At 39.2% G+C, this 21382-nt stretch overlaps 1 protein-coding gene across 10 annotated transcripts in view; it reads right to left on the bottom strand.

Moving 5' to 3' along the window:
- BICD1 (BICD cargo adaptor 1) overlaps positions 1 to 21382 on the bottom strand; it is a 274370-nt gene that overhangs the window by 58072 nt on the left and 194916 nt on the right. For all 10 annotated transcript variants that reach the window (XM_063712107.1, XM_002823090.4, XM_054527085.2 and 7 more), the window contains exon 4: positions 17240 to 17665. In XM_063712107.1, the coding sequence (XP_063568177.1) occupies positions 17240 to 17665 (426 nt within the window). The remainder of the gene's footprint in view (positions 1 to 17239; positions 17666 to 21382) is intronic.

Here is a 21382-nt window from a genome sequence, read left to right as displayed (position 1 = left end):
TGTCTCCTAGTGATAAATCCATGTGATGTTTTACAAAAATGGATTACAAATGTTGGAAATGAAATTTGAAAAAAAAAACATAAATGGAGCCAGGTGCAGTGGGGTGTGCCTGTAGTCCTAGCTACTCCAGGGGTTGAGGCAGAATTGCTTGGGCCCAGGAGCTGAGGCAACATAGTGAAACCCTGCCTCTAAAAAAATCCCCAGAACTACCTAAATGGAGTAATAGAAGAAATAACTGAATATGGAAATGTTGACACTAATGCTGTTTGAGGGACTTCAGATGTGCACCCAAAGAAATTTAGTGGAGGCAAAATTTTCAGTTTATTAAATGAAAAAATACAGTATGGCTGGGTGTGGTGGCTCACACCTGTAATCCCAGCAGTTTGGGAGGCCGAGGTGAGTGATCACGAGGTCAGGAGTTCAAGACCAGCTTGGCCAAGATGGTGAAACCCCGTCTCTACGAAAAATATTTAAAAAAATTAGCCAGGCATGGTGGCACGCACCTGTAATCCCAGCTACTGGGGAGGCTGAAGCAGGAGAATTGCCTGAACCTGTGGGGCGGAGGTTGCAATGAGCCGAGATTGAGCCACTGCACTCCAGCCTGGGCGACAGAGTGAGACTCCGTCTCAAAAAAAAAAAAAAAAAAAAAAAAGAAAAAGAAAAGTACAGTACAGTAGTTGCAAAAAGGATGAAAATGTCAAAGAGGAAGTGATTCTGGCACATTAAAGGTACTCGCAAAGATATTTCCAGATGTTTAAAGTGCAGAGGATAAAATGTTGGAAGATGATGCAACTTAGAAATGAGGATGACAATTTGCCAAAGCATAGAAAAGATTCTTGCTCAGTGTCCTAAGTTTTTGTTTTTTTTTTTTGAGACAGAGTCTAGCTCTGTCACAAGACTGAAGTGCAGTGGTGCGATCTACGCTCACTGCAACCTCCGCCTCCCGGGTTCAAGTGATTCTCCTGCCTCAGCCTCCCAAGCAGCTGGGACTACAGGCACGCGCCACCACGCCCGGCTAATTTTTGTATTTTTAGTAGAAACGGGGTTTCACCATGTTGGCCAGGCTGGTCTCAAACTCCTGACCTCGTGATCCGCCCACCTCGGCCTCCGAAAGTGCTGGGATTAGAGGCGTGAGCCACTGCGCCCGGCCCTAAGCTTTATAGAAGGCAAGATCAAAATACTCTTGATAAGCTGTTTACAAAGAAATAAAAGTTTAACTCTCAATGTTCCCAATGTTTTAAATTATGGAGTACTAAGCAGTTTTACTATATTTTCATTTCTATGTATATTTATAACCAACAGTAAGAGACTTTTTAATGTTTCACAAAAATATTTAAAGCTCACAAAACAATTGTAAATTTTCCCATTAATTATTAAGTTTGTTTTGCATGGTTTCAGTTTGCATGACCATTTTTTACTGTCCCAGACTACTATGCAAACCAAGGACTGCCTGTATAGTATGATCACATATATTAGAACTTAAGATACAGTTTTGTTATCTCAAGTTGTTATTTAGAGGCTTTTAAGTTGTAGCTCTGATTTTATGACATAGTGTTTGTCCATACCTATGAAAGGAAAGCAACCCACAAATTACATATTATGGCTGCAGAAACCAAATTATTCCCATATGATAGTGCTGCAGGTAAAGAACTGGGCCTGTGGCATCAGAGAACACTGGAGTCAAATCTCGGGACCAACATTTACCTAGCTATGTGATTCTGAGAAAGCTTCAGTTGGATAACCTATGCAAGGAGCACAGTAACGCCTCATAGGGAATTTTCATGATGAAGTGAGTTAGTGAATTTAATACTGAAGGTTCTACAATGTTAGCTATTGTGAACAATTGGTTAGCTGTGGTCCACCTCCCACAACCAAAATGTTTTTACATGGCAAACGCATCTGTTCTCACAATCTTGAAAATTTTATAAAAGCAACTCCTTCATTTTAGAGTCGGGAAATATTTGAATACAAATCTTAGCTGGATTTCATTAGTTATAACAGACTGTATCTCCAGAGGTGATGATGAATTTGCTTACCCAGACTATTTGGGCAACAGTTTTCAGTGAAAAACCTGGTAATTATGTAATATGGTATTTGATGAATAGCCATGTCATTTGAATTTTTCATAAAGGAGATGGAAAATCTCTATTCTATACAATCTCAGTGAAAACTGATTATGTCACAAGTGTTTTTGTTTTCCTTTTTTCCCTTGAAAATTAAGCAAATTTGCACTGGAAAGTGTAAACATTATTCAATTAGTACACATGATTACAGATAAGGCTGTTTCCAAAACGCCCTTGAAAAGGAAAAGCCTCTGGATCAAATAAATATTGGATCAAAACAAAATGTACTGAATGTGTCTGAAGCTTGTTTTAGCAGCAAAAGTATTATGATGAATAAGGTCATGCCTTTAGAACAGTCTTCAATCTGGACTCTGACAGTTGAGATTTAATATAAACATTTTCTAAGCCTAAAAAGGTAAGTCTACAGTGTCTTCATGATAGCATCTCCAGAAAACATCAAATAGAACACTGTCTCTTGCATGTGTGTTTCCTCCCTACACAACAGGAGTCCCCAACTCCCAGGCCTCTGACCAGTACCAGTTTGTGGCCTATTAGGAACCCAGCCACACAGCAAGAGGTGAGTGGCAGGCGAGCAAACATTACCGCCTGAGCTCTGCCTCCTGTCAGATGAGTGGCAGCATTAGATTGTCATAGGGGTGCGAACCCTGTTGTGAACTGTGCATGTGAGGGATCTAGGTTGCAAGCTCCTTATGAGATCTAATGGCCCCCGACCACCCGCACCCTATCTGTGGAAAAATTGTCTTCCATGAAACAGATCACTTGTCCAAAAAAACTTGGGGACTGCTGCTATACAGTACTACTTTCTATATTTAATACGTTTCTGCTGAACTCAATTGAATAGGAAATTGTATCTGAATTACATATATATTACACACATATGTGAGTATATATTATACACATATAAATATATCATATATATCTATCTATATATATTTCTCCCAGATAATGAAGTTTGGCCTGACAAAAAAATTACTAAAATACAGGTAATTTTGTAAAACTCCAACATTATATTTTCACTCAGCTATTAAGGCTTAGAGTACCTTAAATTGTATTTGGATTTCAAAGAGCAGTGCTTAAACTGTTTTATTTATTTATTTATTATTATTATCTTTTTTTGAGATGGAGACTCACTCTGTCACCCAGGCTGGAGTGCAATGGCGTGATCTCGGCTCACTGCAACCTCCGCCTCCTAGGTTCAAGCGATTCTCCTGCCTCAGCCTCCCAAGTAGCTGGGATTACAGGCGTCTGCCATCACGCCTGGCTAATTTTTGTATTTTTAGTAGAGACAGAGTTTTACCATGTTGGTCAGGCTGGTCTCGAACTCTTGACCTCAGGTGATCCACCTGCCTTGGCCTCCAAAAGTGCTGGGATTATAGGCGTGAGCCACCGGGCCTGGCCTAAATTGTTTTAGATTTAGTGCTCTGAATGAATAAAATGCAAAGCACTTTAAAGCTTAAAATTACTATACATTTTAAGTGTTACTATTTTAATTTCCATTTGTAAAGAATTTATCCAAGAGAGAGTTGAGGGGTTTGTTATAATCTTCTGAAGTGACTGAGAATAGTTGTCTTATTTCTTTTCCTATAATCTTCATTTTCTGTCTGGAACTGGAGATTTTATTTCTTCACAGAAGAGCTGGTTGTTTTGCCAGAAAACCTGACTTCAGTATTTGTGAACTGTTTAGTCTAGTGTAAGTATACAACATATGTTTACTATTATTATTGTTGTTCCTATATTCCATAGAAATTATTTTTTACTTCACTGAGTGTTTACCTTTTATTTTTTATTTATTTTGAGACGGAGTCTCACTCTGTCACCCAGGCTGGAGTGCAGTGGTGTGATCTTGGATCACGGCAACCTCTGCCTCCCGGGTTCAAGCGATTCTCCTGCCTCAGCCTCCTGAGTAGTTGGGCTTACAGGGACGTGCCACCACACCCGGCTAATTTTTGTATTTTTAGTAGAGATGAGGTTTCACCATGTTGACCAGGCTCATCTCAAACTCCTGACCTCAGGTGATCTGCCCACCTTGGCCTCCCAAAGTGCTGGGATTACAGGCGTGAGCCACTGTACCTGGCCTAAATTGTTTTAGATTTAGTGCTCTGAATGAATAAAATGCAAAGCACTTTAAAGCTTAAAATTACTATACATTTTAAGTGTTACTATTTTAATTTCCATTTGTAAAGGATTTATCCAACAGAGAGTTGAGGAGTTTATTATAATCTTCTGTAGTGACTGAGAATAGTTGTCTTATTTCTCTTTCTACAATCTTCATTTTCTGTCTGGAACTGGAGATTTTATTTTTTCACAGTAGAGCTGGTTGTTTTGCCAGAAAACCTGACTTCAGTATTTGTGAACTGTTTAGTCTAGTCTAAGTATACAACATATGTTTACTATTATTATTGTTGTTCCTATATCCCATAGAAATTATTTTTTACTTCACTGTTTACCTTTTATATTTTATTTATTTACTTATTTTGAGACGGAGTCTTAACTCTGTCGCCCAGGCTGGAGTGCAGTGGCGTGATCTTGGATCACTGCAACCTCTGCCTCCTGGTTTAAGCAATTCTCCTGCCTCAGCCTCCCAAGTAACTGGGATTACAGGCACGTGCCAACACACCTGGCTAATTTTTGTATTTTTAGTAGAGATGGGGTTTCACCATGTTGGCCAGGCTGGTCTCGAACTCCTGACCTCATGTGGTCTGCCTGCCTCGGCCTCCCAAAGTGTTGGGATTACAGGCGTGAGCCACCGTGCCCAGCCTCAAAGACTTTTTATAAATAGAGATGAGGTCGCTCTACGTGGCCCAGGCTGATCTTGAGTTCCTGGCCTCATGCAATCCTGCCAACTTGGCTTTCCCAAATGCTGGGATTACAGGTGAGGGCCACCCTGCCCAGCCAAGTCTTTTGACTCTCAATTTGACACTTAAACGATCATGTGATTCTTATAACAGTATAGATAGCATCAATATGCACAAACGGAACTCATAAATAAATAATTTGTTCTTCTCTGCTTGAAGAGAAACAACTCTGATAATGCATGTCTGTGCCCCAACAAAAGAGAATTCTATGAAAAAAGATCAAGATAGAACAAAGAAACTCTATATGAGGGAATTCATCAGTTGTTAAAAGAAAAGTGTCTAGAGTGTGTGGTGAAAAGAAAATTCTCTCATGCACACTAATACCCAAAAGTCAGTGAACTGGACGAAGACTAAAAAAGATGGAGGGAGAGGGGCCCTTCCCAACTCTTATGAGACCAGTATTACTCTGATACCAAAACTAGATAAACAGCACTTTGGGAGGCCAAGGCGGGTGGATCACTTGAGGTCAGGAGTTTGAGACCAGCCTGGTCAACATGGTGAAACCCCATCTCTACTAAAAATACAAAAATTAGCCTGATGTGGTGGTGGGCGCCTGTAATCCTAGCTACTTGGAAGGCTGAGGCAGGAGAAGGGCTTGAACCTGGGAGGCAGAGGTTGCAGTGAGCTGAGATCACGTCACTGCACTCCAACCTGGGCAACAGACCAAGACTCTGTTTCAAAAAAGAAAAAAAAAAGCTAAAAAACAAACAACCTCTCCATCCCAGAGAAATATATTATAAGAAAAGAAAACTAAAGACCAAGACCTCTTATGAATATAGACACAAAACCCTCAACAAAATACTAGCAAACTGAATCCAGTAACATAACCAAATGCAATCATAGAAACACAATGTTGATTTAACATTCGAGTCAATAAATATAATATACCATACTAATAGAATACATGACAAAAACCACATGATCATCTCAATGTATGAAGAAAAAGCATTTGACAAAATTTAATATCCATTTGTGATAATAAAAAAAAGTCAACAATCTAGTCATAGAAGAAAACTCCCTCACCCGGATAAAGGGCATCTATGAAACACCCAGAGCAAAACAAGGACGGCTGCTCTTGCTATTTTTATTCATCATTGTACTGGAGTTCTAGCCAGCGAACTTAGGTGAGAAAATCAAATAAAAGGTATTGAGATTGGAAAGAAAAAAGTAAAATGATCTTTATTTGCAGATGACATGATCTTGTATATATTAATAGAAATTCTTAAGGAATTCACTAAAAAACAACTATTAGGACTAATAAGTATAGCAAGGTTGCAGGATACAAGATCAATATACAAACATCAGTTGTATTTCTATATACTAGCAGTGAACAATGAAAAATAAAATGAATAAAACAATTGCTTTTATAGCAATATCAAAAAAAATACTTCAGAATAAATTTTTTTTTTTTTTTTGAGATGGAGCTTCACTCTTGTTGCCCAGGCTGGAGTGCAATGGCACAAGCTCAGCTCACCGTAACCTCTGCCTCCCAGGATCAAGCGATTCTCCTGCCTCAGCCTCCCAAGTAGCTGGGATTACAGGCATGCGCCACCACGCCTGGTTAATTTTGTATTTTTAGTAGAGATGGGGTTTCTCCATGTTGGTCAGGCTGGTCTCAAACTCCCGACCTCAGGTGATCACCTGCCTAGGCCTCCCAAAGTGCTGGGATTACAGGCATGAGCCACCGCACCCAGCAGGAATAAATTTAACAAAAGAAGTGCAAAATGTATACAGACGCTCCTCAACTTGTGATGGGGTTACATCTCAATAAACCCATTGTAAACTGAAAATATCCTAAGTATGGCCAGGCGCATTGGCTCATGCCTATAATTCCAGCACTTTGGGAGGCTGAGGCGGGTGGATTGCCTGAGGTCAGGAGTTTGAGACCAGCCAGCCCGACATGGTGAAACTCCGTCTCTACTAAAAAAAAATAAAATAAAATAAAAAAAATTAGCTGGGCGTGGTGGCACGTGTCTGTATTCCCAGCTACTCAGGAGGCTGAGGCACAAGAATTGCTTGAACCCAGGAGGTGGAGGTTGCATGGAGCCAAGATCGTGCCACTGTATTGCAGCCTGAGCAACAGAGTGAGACTCCATCTCAAACAAAAAAGAAAAAAAACAGAAAATATCATGTCTAAAATGCATTTAATACACATAACCTACTAAACATTCTAGCTTAGTCTAGCCTACCTTAAAAGTGTCCAGAACACTTATGTTAGCCTACAGTTGGGCAAAAATCATCTAACTCAAAGCCTTTTTTTTTTTTTTTTTTTTGAGACAGGGTCTCACTCTGTTGCCCAGGCTGGAGTGCAGTGGCACAATCTCAGATCACTGCAACCTCTGGCTCCTGGGTTCAAGCAATTCTCCTGCCTCAGCCTCCCAAGTAGCTGGGATTACAGGCACACACCACCACACCCGGCTAATTTTTGTATTTTTAGTAGAGACGGGGTTTCACCTTGTTGGTCAGGCTTGTCTCGAACTCCCAACCTCAGATGATCCACCCATCTCAGCCTCCCAAAGTGCTAGGATTACGGGCATGAGCCACCACGCCCAAACCCCCCCAAAGCCTATTTTATAATCAAATGTTGACTATCTCATGTAATTTATTGACTACTGTACTGAAAATGAAAAACAGAACAGTTATATAGGTACTCAAAGTATGGTTTCTACTAAATGTGTATTGCTTTAACACCATTGTTAAATCAAAAATTCTAGATGAACCATCACAAGTCAAGGACCATCTGCACTCTGAAAATTATAAAGCATTGTTGAAAGAAATGAAAGAAGACCTAAACAAAGGGATAAACAGCCCCTGTTTTTGGGTCAAAAAACTGAATGTTAAGATGGCAATACTACCCAAATTGATTTACATATTCAATGCAAACTCCAACAAAATTTCAGCTGGATTCTTTGCAGAAATTGACAAGATGGTCATAAAATTTATATGGAAATGCAAAGGACCTAGAATAGCCAAAACAGTCCTGAAGAAACTTCTTGAAAAAGAACTAGCAAACTTTCCTATTTCAAAAATTGCTACAAAAAAACTATAATCAAGATACTATAGTATTGGCATAAAAACAGATACATAAATTAATGGAATAGAATTGAAAGTCTAGAAATAAGCCCATATATACATCTATGACCAATTGATTTTGGACAAGGGTGCAAAGATAATTCAATGGGGGAAAGAAAGAATAGAATAGTCTTTTCAACAAATGGTGCTGGGTTTTCAACAAACTGGATGCCCACATGTAAAATAGTAATGTTGATCTCTTCCTCACATCATATTCAAAAATTAAGTCAAAATGTATCAAAGACCTAAATGTAAGAGATAAACTATAAAACTCTTAGAGGAAAACCTAGCCATGAATGTTCATGACCTTAGGTTAGACAACAGTTTTGTATGACACCAAAAGCACAAACAACAAAAGAAAAAAAATAAACTAGACACATCAAGATTAAAAAGTTTTTTTTTAGCTGGGCATAGTGGCATGCGCCTGTAGTCCCAGCTACTCAGAAGGCTAAGGTGGGAGGATTGCTTGAGGCCAGGAGAGTCCAGGAGTTTGAGGCTGCAGCGTGCTATGATTGTGCCTATGGACAGCCACTGCACTCCAGCCTGGGCAACATAGTGAGACCTATCTCTTTAAAAAAAAAAAAAACTCCTTTGTACATCAAAGGACACCATCAAGAAAGTGAAAAGACAACCCACAGAATGGGAGAAAATATTTGCAAATTATAAATCACTTTTATGATAAGGGATTTGTATCCAAATCAGTAAAGAACTCCTTCAACTCAGAAATAAAAAGACAACCCAGTCAAAAAATAATCTGAACAGACATTTTTCCACAGAAGATATAAAAGAGTCAATAAGCACATGAAAAGATGCTCAACATCATAGCCATCAAGGAAATACAAGTCTAGATGATAATGAAATACCACTTCACATCCACCAGGATGGCTATGATTGAAAAGGCACATAATAACAAGTGTTAGTGAGAATGTGGAGAAATCGGAACCCTCATACACTGCTGGTGGGGATATAAAATGGTACACTCAATTTGTTTTCAAAACTAGCAGTTCCTCAGAAGGTAAAACATAGAATTACCATATGACCCAGCATTTCCACCTCTAGTATTAACTTCTCCTGGGAATTAAAACATATGTGCACACAAAAACTTGTACACAAATCTTCATAGCAGCTTTATTGATAATAGCTAAAAAAACAGAAACAACTAAAATGTCCATCACCTGATGAATGGTTACATGAAATGTGGTATCTGCATACCATGGAGTGTTATTTGACAATAGAAAGAAAGGAAAATGAAGTGCTGATATATTAGAGCATGGACGAACCTTTAAAATGTTATGCTAAGTGAAAGAAGCCAGTCACAAAAGACCACACATTGTATGATTCCATTTATTTTCATTTTATTTATTTATTGAGATAGGGTTATGCTCTTTCACTTAGGCTGGAGTGCAGTGGCATGGTCACGGCTCACTGCAGCCTTGACCTCCTCCCAGGCTCAAGCAGTCCTCCCACCTCAGCTTCCCTAGTAGCTGGGACTATAGGCACGCACCGCCGTGCCCAGCTAATTTGTTTTTGGTATTTTTGGTAGAGATGGGGTTTTGCCATGTGGCCCAGGCTGGTCTCAAACCCCTGGCCTCAAGCTATCCTCCTGCCTCAGCCTCCCGAAGTCCTGGGATTAGAGGTATGAGCCACTGCACCCAGCTAGTTTGTAATCTCTAACTATAAAATCTGTAATAGTTTAACCATTTAAGTTGTCAGCTTTGTACTAGGAAATAATTATACTTGTCACTTTAAGTTTCAGGACTCAAGAACTAACCAATCTTGTTTTCATTAATGTCATCCTATAAATATTCTGTGAGTCTTTAAGCAGAGATAATATTTCACTTGTTCGACTCTCTCTGTGTAGCAACTCCACTTACTAGATTTTTGACCTTGAATTAATGACATAACACAGTCATGCCTCAGTTTCCCTATCTATAATATGAAGATAATAATACTCTCTACCCCATACAGTTGTTATAAGCAGCAACCAATTAAGCAAATATATACAAATTGCTTTGAACTCTTATGGGACATATAACAAATTACCATCACCACTTAACATCAATCATTATAGAAAAAATTAAAATTGCCTTTAATAGAGTGGATCAAAACATAATATGAATCTATTTTTTCCACATCCATGAGGATGCAACAAAATATATTAATTTTAGTTTTACAGAAACATTACTGTTTTCTCATACTACATGTGGCATTATATATCCAGCGTAATACTGAAAAAAAAAATCCAAAGAATTTAGCCTGCTTAGTTTGACTCTATGCAGATGCAAAGTTAGAGGCTATTTATCAAAGACAGAAATTTCAGCACAAGCATACAGGACACCTTTAAATAGATTAAGTAATTTAGTTAGTATTTCCAGACAGGATCTACTTATTTTCATTCTAATAAAACTAATTAAGGTATTTGACTGTCACTGGAAAATGTCAATTACAACCTATTTGAAATAATGAGGTCTTGAGGGCACCAAAAAACCAAAATAATTTATCCGATAATACTCTGAAAAACTTCTCTCATGAATAAAGGATGACACTCATTGAGCTATTCACTATCAAGGACTATTGTCAAGTTTATAGAGACTCTGAGGTTAATCAAAATGTTTTCTTACTGTATTTTTTGTGTATGTGTTTCTGTATTATGTGAAACTTAGCATGATTAGCTAAGTTTAAAATATTCCTGTATTTTATTCCATAACCTAGGAAGGCATATAGTTCAGTAAAATATTCACTCTAATTTGTTCTGGGAAAAAGCTCTCCCTAATTTAGATATAGGCTTACCATCACTTGCCTTTCCCATACTTTTTATGATTTATGTATTGACTGTTTACACAAAGGGATAGTGGGGACCTTCTTGGCATCTCGAAACCTGATGGCAGTTTCCAGGACAATAATAATTTATAAAATGTTATGACTTATACACAGTTTCATATTTACCATCCCATTTGGTCCTCACAATTCTACAGAGGAGGCATAGCATTATCACCAGGGCTTCAATGCAGAAGTCTGCAGGTCATATGCAAACAACTCCAGGAGGTGCTATTTAAATTGTAGTAGCTATAAATGTTTATACTTGTTATTACCATTTCCCAGCAGATGGCAGTATGATGGCTTGAAGAAGGAGACCTGATTTTTGTTTTGTTTTGTTTTTTCCATAGTTCCAACAAAGGCATGGCAGAGACAAATGGTGGGGCTAATTTATTACCTTCCCCTTTTGAATGAGCCTCAGAGAAGCAAAACAATTCACTCAACATTCCTGATAATTAAGGCAGAGGTGAGGACTAAGCTCTGATTTTTTTTTATCTTGCCCAAATTCCTATCTAAGGGGTCTGGGGAGTTCATGCCCTACAAACCATAAGTTCTCATCGGATGGGTTTTATTTAACCCTGTATATCAAGACTTACTTTCCAATCTGACACTGGCAAAGGAAGACAACCAAAATATATTTCCTTGCCATACCTTGAAATACCCCTGCAAAGTCTCTTGTGGGAAAAATCCACATTCTGTAGAGAATCCCCTTTCCCCCCTTTGTTTTCCTTCTTTCCTTTCCAGATCCAGGAGATAATCAGCTAAGAGCCAGGCACCCTTCTAAGTGCAATAAGAAACATTTTACAACCTGCTCTCTCTGAAGTCCGCTATCTGAGAGCTTCCTCTGCACAATAAAACTTGATCTCCACAATCCTTTATCTTAACCTGAACATTTTCTTTCCATTGATCCCAGGCCTTCAGATAAACTCAACCAATTGTCATCCAGAAAATGTTTAAATTTACCTATAGCCTGGAAGCCCCCGCTTTGAGCTGTACCACCTTTCTGAACCAAACCAATGTATTTCTTTCTTTTTTCTTTTTTTTGAGATGGAGTCTTGATCTGTCGCAGGCTGCAGTGCAGTGGAGAGATCTCGGCTCACTGCAACCTCCGCCTCCTGGGTTCAAGTGATTCTCCTGCCTCAGCCTCCCAAGTAGCCGGGACTACAGGCACACATCACCATGCCCAGCTAATTTTTGTATTTTTTTTAGTAGAGACGGGGTTTCACCATGTTGGCCAGGATGGTCTCAATCTCTTGACTTCATGATCCACCCACCTTGGCCTCCCAAAGTGTTGGGATTACAGGCGTGAGCCACCGCACCCGGTCCAATGTATTTCTTAAATGTATTTAATTGATGTCTCATGCCTCCCTAAAATATATAAAACCAAGCTGTACCCCGACCACCTTGGGCATATGTTCTCAGGACCTCCTGAGGGCTATGTCACAGGCCATGGTCACTCACACTTGGCTCAGAATAAATCTCTTAAAATATTTTACAGAGTTTGACTTGCTTTGTCGACAGAGGCATTTTTTTTTCCTGGAACCAGGTTAAATAAATATCTATGGATGGGAAAACATAACTCATGGGCATACACTGAGCCTTGTAGGAGAAGAAAAGGCCAAAAGGGTATGGACTAGGTATACTGTTTTCAAAGGAGTTCTTTAAAAACAAATTAATGTATTTATTTTAACTGACAAAAATTGTACATATTTATCACGTACAACATGATGTTTTGAAATATGTAGGCAAAGTGGAAATTGAGCTAATTATGACATGCATGACCTGACATACTTATCATGTTTGTGGTGATGTAACTGAGCCTATATTATCAGAATCATTAAATTTTTGTTTTTTACTTATTTTCCTTTCTCTTTGTCCTTTTCTTCCTCCACGCATGACTGCTTGCACGTAGTCATTCGGTAGACGGTAGTCACTAATAATTGATTAACTTTGCATCCTAACCCTGGCTGCCAGTAAGATTAATGAACTTGTTTTCCTTTCAAAGAACAATGGTCCTTAGGTCATGCAGACCTCCTTGATGGCATCCAGAGGTCTGATTGAGCTGAGGGACGCAAACAACTTTGATCATTGGGGGATTTCATCTCCTGCATAGCTGCCTTACTCACAAAAACCCCCAGTTACGTTCAAAGGCAGGTAGAATTTGACAGATTGCCTCCCCCACAATGTCACTTTTGGCCAAAATGAATACACCTTTCTCTGCTGCTAAGCACTGATGTGTCAGTATTTGGCTTACTGCCCATCCAACATGTGGACCTACATTTAGGGGTTCTACAACACTGAGAACACTTAAAATCTACTCTTTTATTTTCAATACAATACACTGTTATTAACTATAGTCACCATGTTGTACTATAGATCTCTTGAACTTACTCCATCAAAGGGGTACTTGATCAAAAGGAAGAAACCTGAAATGCTGCATATCACCTGGTTCAGGGTGTTACAGCCTTGCCTGTGCCCTTCTACACTGTCATGAGCTGTTAGCTAAGCACAGCTGTTGGATTTAGAGGCACAAGGCCTTCTCTCCTGTGCAGTGTTTTGGATCCAGGCCAGGAAAAATCCTAAGAGATAAGGGAACTATGAAAATACAAACTGTCAGGGATAGCATTAGGAGATATACCTAATGTAAATGACGAGTTAATGGGTGCAGCACACCAACATGGCACATGTATACATATGTAACAAACCTGCACGTTGTGCACATGTACCCCACATCTTAAAGTATAATAATAATAAAAAAATGAAAATACAAACTGTCACGTCCTAACTATATTGACATTATAAGCTGAGGTGCGCAAAACTGACAGCTGCCCAACAGGACAGTGCTATTCCTACAACACCTGCAACTGCAAAATCCAAAAAGCTCGAAATCAAGTTTTATCATAACTCACTTGGTTATGAGAAAACTCACTTGGCAATATTCAGACAGTCCTAAACTCCCAGGGCAGCCAAACTGCACCTGACTGGTGTAAGGCCTTTAATGGTCCTCATCTTATTCTTAGTGTGAATACTCACATTTCAGTGCAGAAATGTTAATATTATTTGATCACTGGATGCTGCATCTGATCCCAGTGGAGATATCACAATCTATATGGTATATGCTGCATATTACCTTTCTATAATCTGAAACTTGAATTTTTAAAACACACCTGGCCCCAAGCATTCCAGATAGTTATACTTAAAGTACATTTGATTGGTTCCTCTTCATAATTTCCAGAACAATGGTACTGACACATATATGCTTCAGGTGCACAGTACTCTCATTGATCAGAATTGCCATATTATTTTTAATCCTTATTAACATCAAAGCCAATTACAATAAATTCTAGGCAATGTATCCTGTAATGTTTTTGTAATGTGTTTATTTACATAAATTTAACCCAAAAAGATGTGTGGCTAAGGAAAAAACTGTATTGCAAAGAAATAATTCATGAGAAGGTATGTGTCTCATGAATTTACTCATTTGAATAAAATATATTCTTAGGAAAAGCTGATATGCTTTTTAAAAATGCTGATTACAAGATGATAAATGGATATTCTACCTAAAAAAAAAAATTTACAGTTAGTGTCATTAGTATGAGATTGGAAGCTGCAAAGCCCTTCCGGTGTTGAACCTGGTTTTCACAACTAAATCTGGAGCAAACTTTGGGATACAAGGACCTACCTGTGCCCCTCTACATCTTTGCAAACTGTCAACATCAGTTAAGCATTGAAGAAAGATTTGAAGGGACACAGCTTTCTAATAGACTGACAGAGGGTTTATCCAGCAAACTTTTTCTCACCCTAACATTTTGCTAAATGAATATCCTTTTTCAGACCTTCTTGCACCATGAGACTTAACTGTTATTTTTCTATATTCCTACCAGTATCCACATCAGTCCCTTTTGGGATGATTATCCTTGAGCTAATAGCCCCAAAATAATAGTTAATAATAATTATCTAAATTATTATAAAGTGAGTGCCTAATAAATTAAAGGACGAATGGAGTTGAAATAATGATGACAGTTCATAATTACGGAGCATTTACTGTGCGCTAGTCCCTGTTCTCAGCACTCTGCATATAACTCATAAACTTTCATGACACTCTAAACGAGGAAGGTATTATGTATCCCATTCCATGGGAAAGTAAAGTGCTGTCCTCTAAGAATGACTGTCAACTAGTGGTTGACTCTCAGAGCATTTGAAATACATGGGGAGTTTCTGGTCATCACTTCAACTGAGGAAATGTAACCAGCATCTCATGATTTGGGATCAGAGACGCTAAACCTTCTCAAGGAAATAAACATTCTCTGGCAATGAGGAACCGCCTAACCCAAATGAAAACGACTGTCTATTGAGAACTCAGGAGAGCCAGTCTCCTGCTGAGAACTTACTCGTTTTCCACCATTCTTTTAATTGAACTTTTCATCTTTTTTAGACTTTTGTATTACCCAATTCAGATCACATTTAGAATTAAATCTGAGCACAGCTCTGAGCTTTCAGCCAATAGATGACCTGGTTGAAAATTGTTTTGCTGTTTTATGCATAGAAGCCTCTTTTCCTATTCTGCACTGCCACCAAAATAAAAGGAAGAAACAAAAAGCCTGAACCCACTAACTTTTTATCTCAAAGCCACCAACATGAGAGTTAAAAAAAAAAAAACTCATATAACTTCTATTTAATGGTATTCAATCTGGGGGGTACAAATTCTTATGAATATATCTGTCATGTAAAACTTTTTCACAAGGAAATATGTTTTCTGTTTCAATCAATCTAGTCGTATTAGTGTAAACTGAGCAAAAAGACATAGAAAATAAACCTGTTAACAAATCAAGATCATTGGCTCTGTGTTCTCTTACTTATTTCTGCTAATTTCACTTTTCCAGTCATCATTTCCATGGAGGCAGATGACTGCCAGAGGCTTAACAGCCTCTAATTATCAGGTATACATGAAGAACCTTGAAGGGATAAGATTGAGATTGAAGATTAAGCCTCAAATTTAATCACTTAACAAGCTTGTTATACCAGATTTCTAGTTCAGCAGATCTATATGGAGCTCCACAATTTGTACAAATAAGCCCCCAGGTGATGGTAATGCTGCTGTTCCTTAAACAACGTTTCCATTACGTGTGGCAGGAAGGCAAGACTCTAAACTAGAAAGCGATTTCACAAGGAAGTAAGGTTCAAGGCTGGGACTCTTCACAAGACATTTGATTTGAAGATGCTAAAAACTTAAGGTTTAACTCATATTGCAGTAAGAATCCTTTGGTCTTAGATTATACCTGTTCTGTATTTTTAATCATATGGTATCCTGGATAATTTGTACATAGGAAGTCCTTTACGTCTTTTAAGGCTTCAAGTATTCCTGTGAAATGTAACCATAAATCTGGAAGCTATATACACAGTTGCTTGTGATGAAAACTACATGGTTTCCATCATTTAACTTGTATATAAAGCTTTTGAATTCTTTTGTTAATCAGAAATGCATTAAGGCTCTGTCTTTTCTTTTTTCTTTTTCTTCTTTTTTGAGATGAAGTTTCACTCTTGTTGCTCAGGCTGGAGTGCAATGGCGATCTCGGCTCACTGCAATCTCCGCCTCCTGGGTTCAAGTGATTCTCCTGCCTCAGCCTCCTGAGTAGGTGGGATTACAGGCACCCGCCACCACGTCCAGCTAATTTTTTGTATTTTTAGTAGAGATGGGGTTTCACCGTGTTGGCCAGGCTGGTCTTGAACTCCTGACTTCAGGTGATCCACCCGCCTCAGCGTCTCAAAGTGCTGGCATTATAGGTGTGAGCCACTGTGCCCGGCCCAAGGAACTTTTTTTCTGTCTTTTCTCAGACTTCATTGGAACTCAATGTGTGGCTCTTGGAAGTTCATTTCTTGAAGTGATGCAAATGAGAGATTGCATTTCTCTTTAATGCTCCTTCTGTCATGTCTTTCTAAAATATTGCACTTTCAAAGTTTCTAGTTGAAGAGGTGATATTTAGAAAAGAAATCTGGGGCTGGGCGTGGTGGCTCACAACTGTAATCCCAGCACTTTGGGAGGCTGAGGCGGGTAGATCGTGAGGTCAGGAGATCGAGACCATCTTGGCTTAATACGGTGAAACCCCATCTCTACTAAAAATACAAAAGAATTAGCCGGGCATGGTGGCGGGCACCTGTAGTCCCAGCTACTTGGGAGGCTGAGGCAGGAGAATCGCTTGAACCTGGGAGGCGGAGGTTGCAGTGAGCCGAAATTGCACCACTGTACTCCAGCCTGGGCGATGGAGCAAGACTCTGTCTCGAAAAGAACAGAAAAGAAAAGAAAAGAAAACAGAAGAAAAGAAAAAAGAAAAGAAAAGAAATCCGGAAGTGAAATGCAAGAATCAGAAGTCCCACAACATGCTACACGCAAACTATAAGAAATTCACTTACCTGCATAAGCTGCTGCTTCAACTTCTGTATTTCTGAAATGTTCAGCTCACTGAATAAGTCAGAGACAGGGTTCAGAGACTCTCCTTTCCTTAAGGTGGGAGTCCGATAGTCTCCATTCAGTTTCACAAGAGGTCCATGGATATGACCGTTCATTTTGTCATCATTGTTTGGTTCACTCCCATCCTCGGCAAATTTGAGTCCATCTACTGAGATGCTGATATGGTTATCGTTGAGGCTGATATACTGGGAGAGCTCCTTCCGCAGGTTGTTCTTTTGCTCTCTTTCATTTTTTAAAGTCTCGAGGGCTTCTTCCAGTTGGTGCTCAGCAATCTCTTTCAATCGGATGGCATCTTCCAGCTGGCTGTTCAGCAGTACCGTCTCCTCCTCAAATCGCTTAATCTCATGCTTTAAGCCTTCGTATTCAACCTGAATCAGACAGGATAAAGAAGATTCATAAAACTAAAATGTGGATCTTACAAAACTGCCATTAAACACTCTAGTGGACCTAATCACTTAACAAAGTACCACATGAGTCTAAAAAATAAATAATAAAAAGCACACAGTATATCCTTAAAGTTATATAGGATAGTTTCTTTAGAAATTATATACCATATATAAAATATATAATTAGGTATTATAGTGATATAACATAAATGTTATATATAATTAGATCTAATAATATAAATCTATATAACCCTCTATATAATTCAATTTTTAGCAGAGATGAAAAGAGTCTATTGTCTTAGGATTTCTTTTATAGGATCCAGTGGTCAAAAGGGGGCACTGTTTGCCCAATAAACAGGGAACATTTTTTTGTAATAATTTATGAGAATATTTGCAGTCTAAGAAAAGATTGTGTCATCACCATTACTTTGTTTTATTTCCTTATTAATAATGAGGACATTTTTATACCCAGAGATAAATTTGTTAATGATCATAATAACATAATCTCAATAAAATGAGAGTAAGATGAAAATGCAAAGATCATTGTTATGTGCTTAAAGGATAGACAGAATCTGAAAGAACAGTTACATAAACTATCCAGTAACAAAAAATACCTACATTGCTTTTGTTTGTTTGTTTGTTTGTTTTGAGACAGGGACTCGCTCTATTGCCAGACTGGAGTGCAGTGGTATGATCATGGCTCACTGCAGCCTCAACCTCCCAGGCTCAAGTGATCTTCACATTTCAGCTCCTCAAGTAGCTAGGATCACAGGCATGTGCCACCATACCTGGCTATTTTTTTATTTTTTATTTTTATTTCTTGTAGAGACGGTCTCACTGTATTGCCCAGGCTGCTCTTGAACTCCTGGGCTCGAGCAATCCTCCAGCCTTGGCCTCCCAAAGTGCTAGGATTATATGTGTGAGCCACTGCACCTGGCCATATATTGTTATTGAGGTAATATTCTTTTGAAATGCAATCAAAATAAACCTCCTCAAACAACCTCTTGGTCATGAAGGCCCACGGGTGACAGGGATGTCTCCTCTGAGACATGCCTCCTTGGGATCTTTTCCATGGCACTTATCACATGCCACCTTTTAAGAAACATTTTATCTCCACAAGTACACTGTAATCTCCTTAGAGAAAGGAAGTACTTTTTTATCCACCTCATTGCTCCTCATAGTGCTTCAGTGTTCCTTCATGGTGTTTAAAACAGAATTCTGCTGTTCAATGTGCATTTGCTGAATAGAGAACTACGGAGAATGAAAAAATAAACCAGAAAAAGTAAAACAAAGTCATCATGATATTAGATGCTAATACAAACTATGTGCTTAGTTTCATATTTATTTTAGCATATATATTAGTTTGAACTTGAACTTTAAAAAATATTTTAAAAACTGAAGAATTGGGAACATTGACCAGTATCATCATCATATATTTCTCTTTCTCCCCCAACTTCCCTTTACATAATCTCAATGCAATGGTTTGTCTCGCAAAGGTTAGGGTAGAGATTTAGTTGGGATGTAGGCTGGCTGACGTAGGAGACACCCAAACAAGAGTAACTTAGTCAAGATGGAAGTTTTTCTATTTTTTTTTTTTTTTTTTTGAGACAGAGTCTCGCTCTGTCGCCCAGGCTGGAGTGCAGTGGCGATCTCGGCTCACTGCAAGCTCTGCCTCCTGGTTGACGCCATTCTGCCTTAGCCTCCTGAGTAGCTAGGACTACAGGCACCCGCCACCACACCCGGCTAATTTTTTGTATTTTTAGTAGAGACAGGGTTTCACCGTGTTAGCTAGGATGGTTTCAATCTCCTGACCTTGTGATCCGCCCACCTCAGCCTCCCAAAGTGCTGGGATTACAGGCATGAGCCACCATGCCCGGCCAGAAGTTTTTCTCTTATGTAAGAGTATGGAGGTAGACAGTTAAGGGCTAGTAGGGAATCTCTGCTCCATGAGGTCATCCAGGAGCCAGGCTTTTTCTCTGTTGTTGTACAGCCTTCTAGTCTAGACCATACTATCTAAGGTGGCTTGCCATTTGATCATGTTCTAAGCGGTGGGACGAAATAAGGGGCACACTGTCTCCCTTCAAGGACATTAAAAGTTACCCACATCACTTGTTATATACCATTGGCTGGTACTAGTCTTATGCCATTTGGCTGCGAGGAGGAGTGAAGAATGTAGCCTTTACTCTGGGCAGCACTGGGCCCAGGAAAAAACTGAGAAATACACTGTCAGAAGGGAACAATGAAAGCTGATGGTAAACCAGCACTCACTGGTCACTGGAACAATGTGGTGCTCTAATAGGATGCAACTCATAAAGACATATGTATAGCAGATGTTTCTAACAATGCTAGTTGTATATGTGAACATGGATAGTGTTATTTCAGTGAAAGAATGTGCTCACCATACTATGGTGCGTGAAATGCATTATGAGAGCTAGGCACGGTGGCTCAGGCCTGTAATCTCAGCACCTGTAATCTCAGGTCTGTAATCTCGGTGAATTGCTTGAGCACAGGAGTTTGAGACCAGCCTGGGCAACATAATGAAACCCTCTCTCTACAAAAAATAAGAAAATTAGCCAGGTGTGGTGGCGTGCACCTATAGTCCCAGCTATTCGGGAGGATGAGGTGGGAGGATCACTCGGGCCCGGGGAGGTCAAGGCTGCAGTGAGCCCTGATGGTGTCACTGCACTCCAATCTGGGTGGCAGAATAAGGCCCTGTTTTGAGGAAAAAAAAAAAAAAAAAAAGAAATACATTATGTACAAAAGATGCCTCTAAGGCAAAAAAGGTCATTGGAATTTCAACATGTCCCTGATAGAATTACTCAAAAGAGTCAATATTGGAGACCATTATTTATAATATCCATTATTTAGAATGAAAACTAGAAAGTGCTAATTGTTCTACCATGAATATGCATTTGAATAAATATAACAAAAAATTAACAAATCTATCAATGGTATACTACCAATAACTGTCTTCTAATCAAGTAGGAGTTTCTGGGTTACATATCAACTACATTACTTAAGATTATGAGTACTTCATGGGAGAAAAATTGCACTTTGGGAAAAATGATAACTTGGCACTATAAATAGCATGTTACAAACATGATGGCATGGAAATGAAATATATTTTTCAAAAGTCCAAGAAGTTATTACTTGGCCTGGGACACATAATAACTTGACAGCCCCTGGCTATCAGCTACCTGCTCCAAAGGCCTGTGTCCCCGTAGTTTGCATTCTGTACTCCAGTGGGCTCCCCAGGCTGGTGTGTGCTCCCGTGTCCCTTCCACCAATTCAGACATCAAATGCTTTAGAGCAGAGATCACAAGTGGTGCCCATAGATCATCGAGCCTATGGATGTGTTTTATTTGGCTTGTAACACATTATAAAACTTTTGGAATTGATTACCAATATTTAGAAAACTGATGATTTCACAAACATTTGAAAACTTCTGACTTCTTTTTTAAAAAAATCAAAAGTTCAGGCTGGGCGCAGTGGCTCACGCCTGTAATCCCAGCACTTTGGGAGGCTGAGGCGGGCGGATCACGAGGTCAGGAGATCAAGACCATCCTAGCTAACACAGTGAAACCCAGTCTCTACTAAAAATACAGAAAATTAGTGGGGTGTGGTGGCAGGTGCCTGCAGTCCCAGCTACTCAGAAGGCTGAGGCAGGGGAATGGCATGAACCCAGGAAGCAGAGGTTGC

This window comes from Pongo abelii, chromosome 10 (assembly GCF_028885655.2).
Source record: "Pongo abelii isolate AG06213 chromosome 10, NHGRI_mPonAbe1-v2.0_pri, whole genome shotgun sequence".
NCBI lineage: Eukaryota > Metazoa > Chordata > Mammalia > Primates > Hominidae > Pongo > Pongo abelii.
This window is presented reverse-complemented; position numbering and strand designations above follow the sequence as displayed.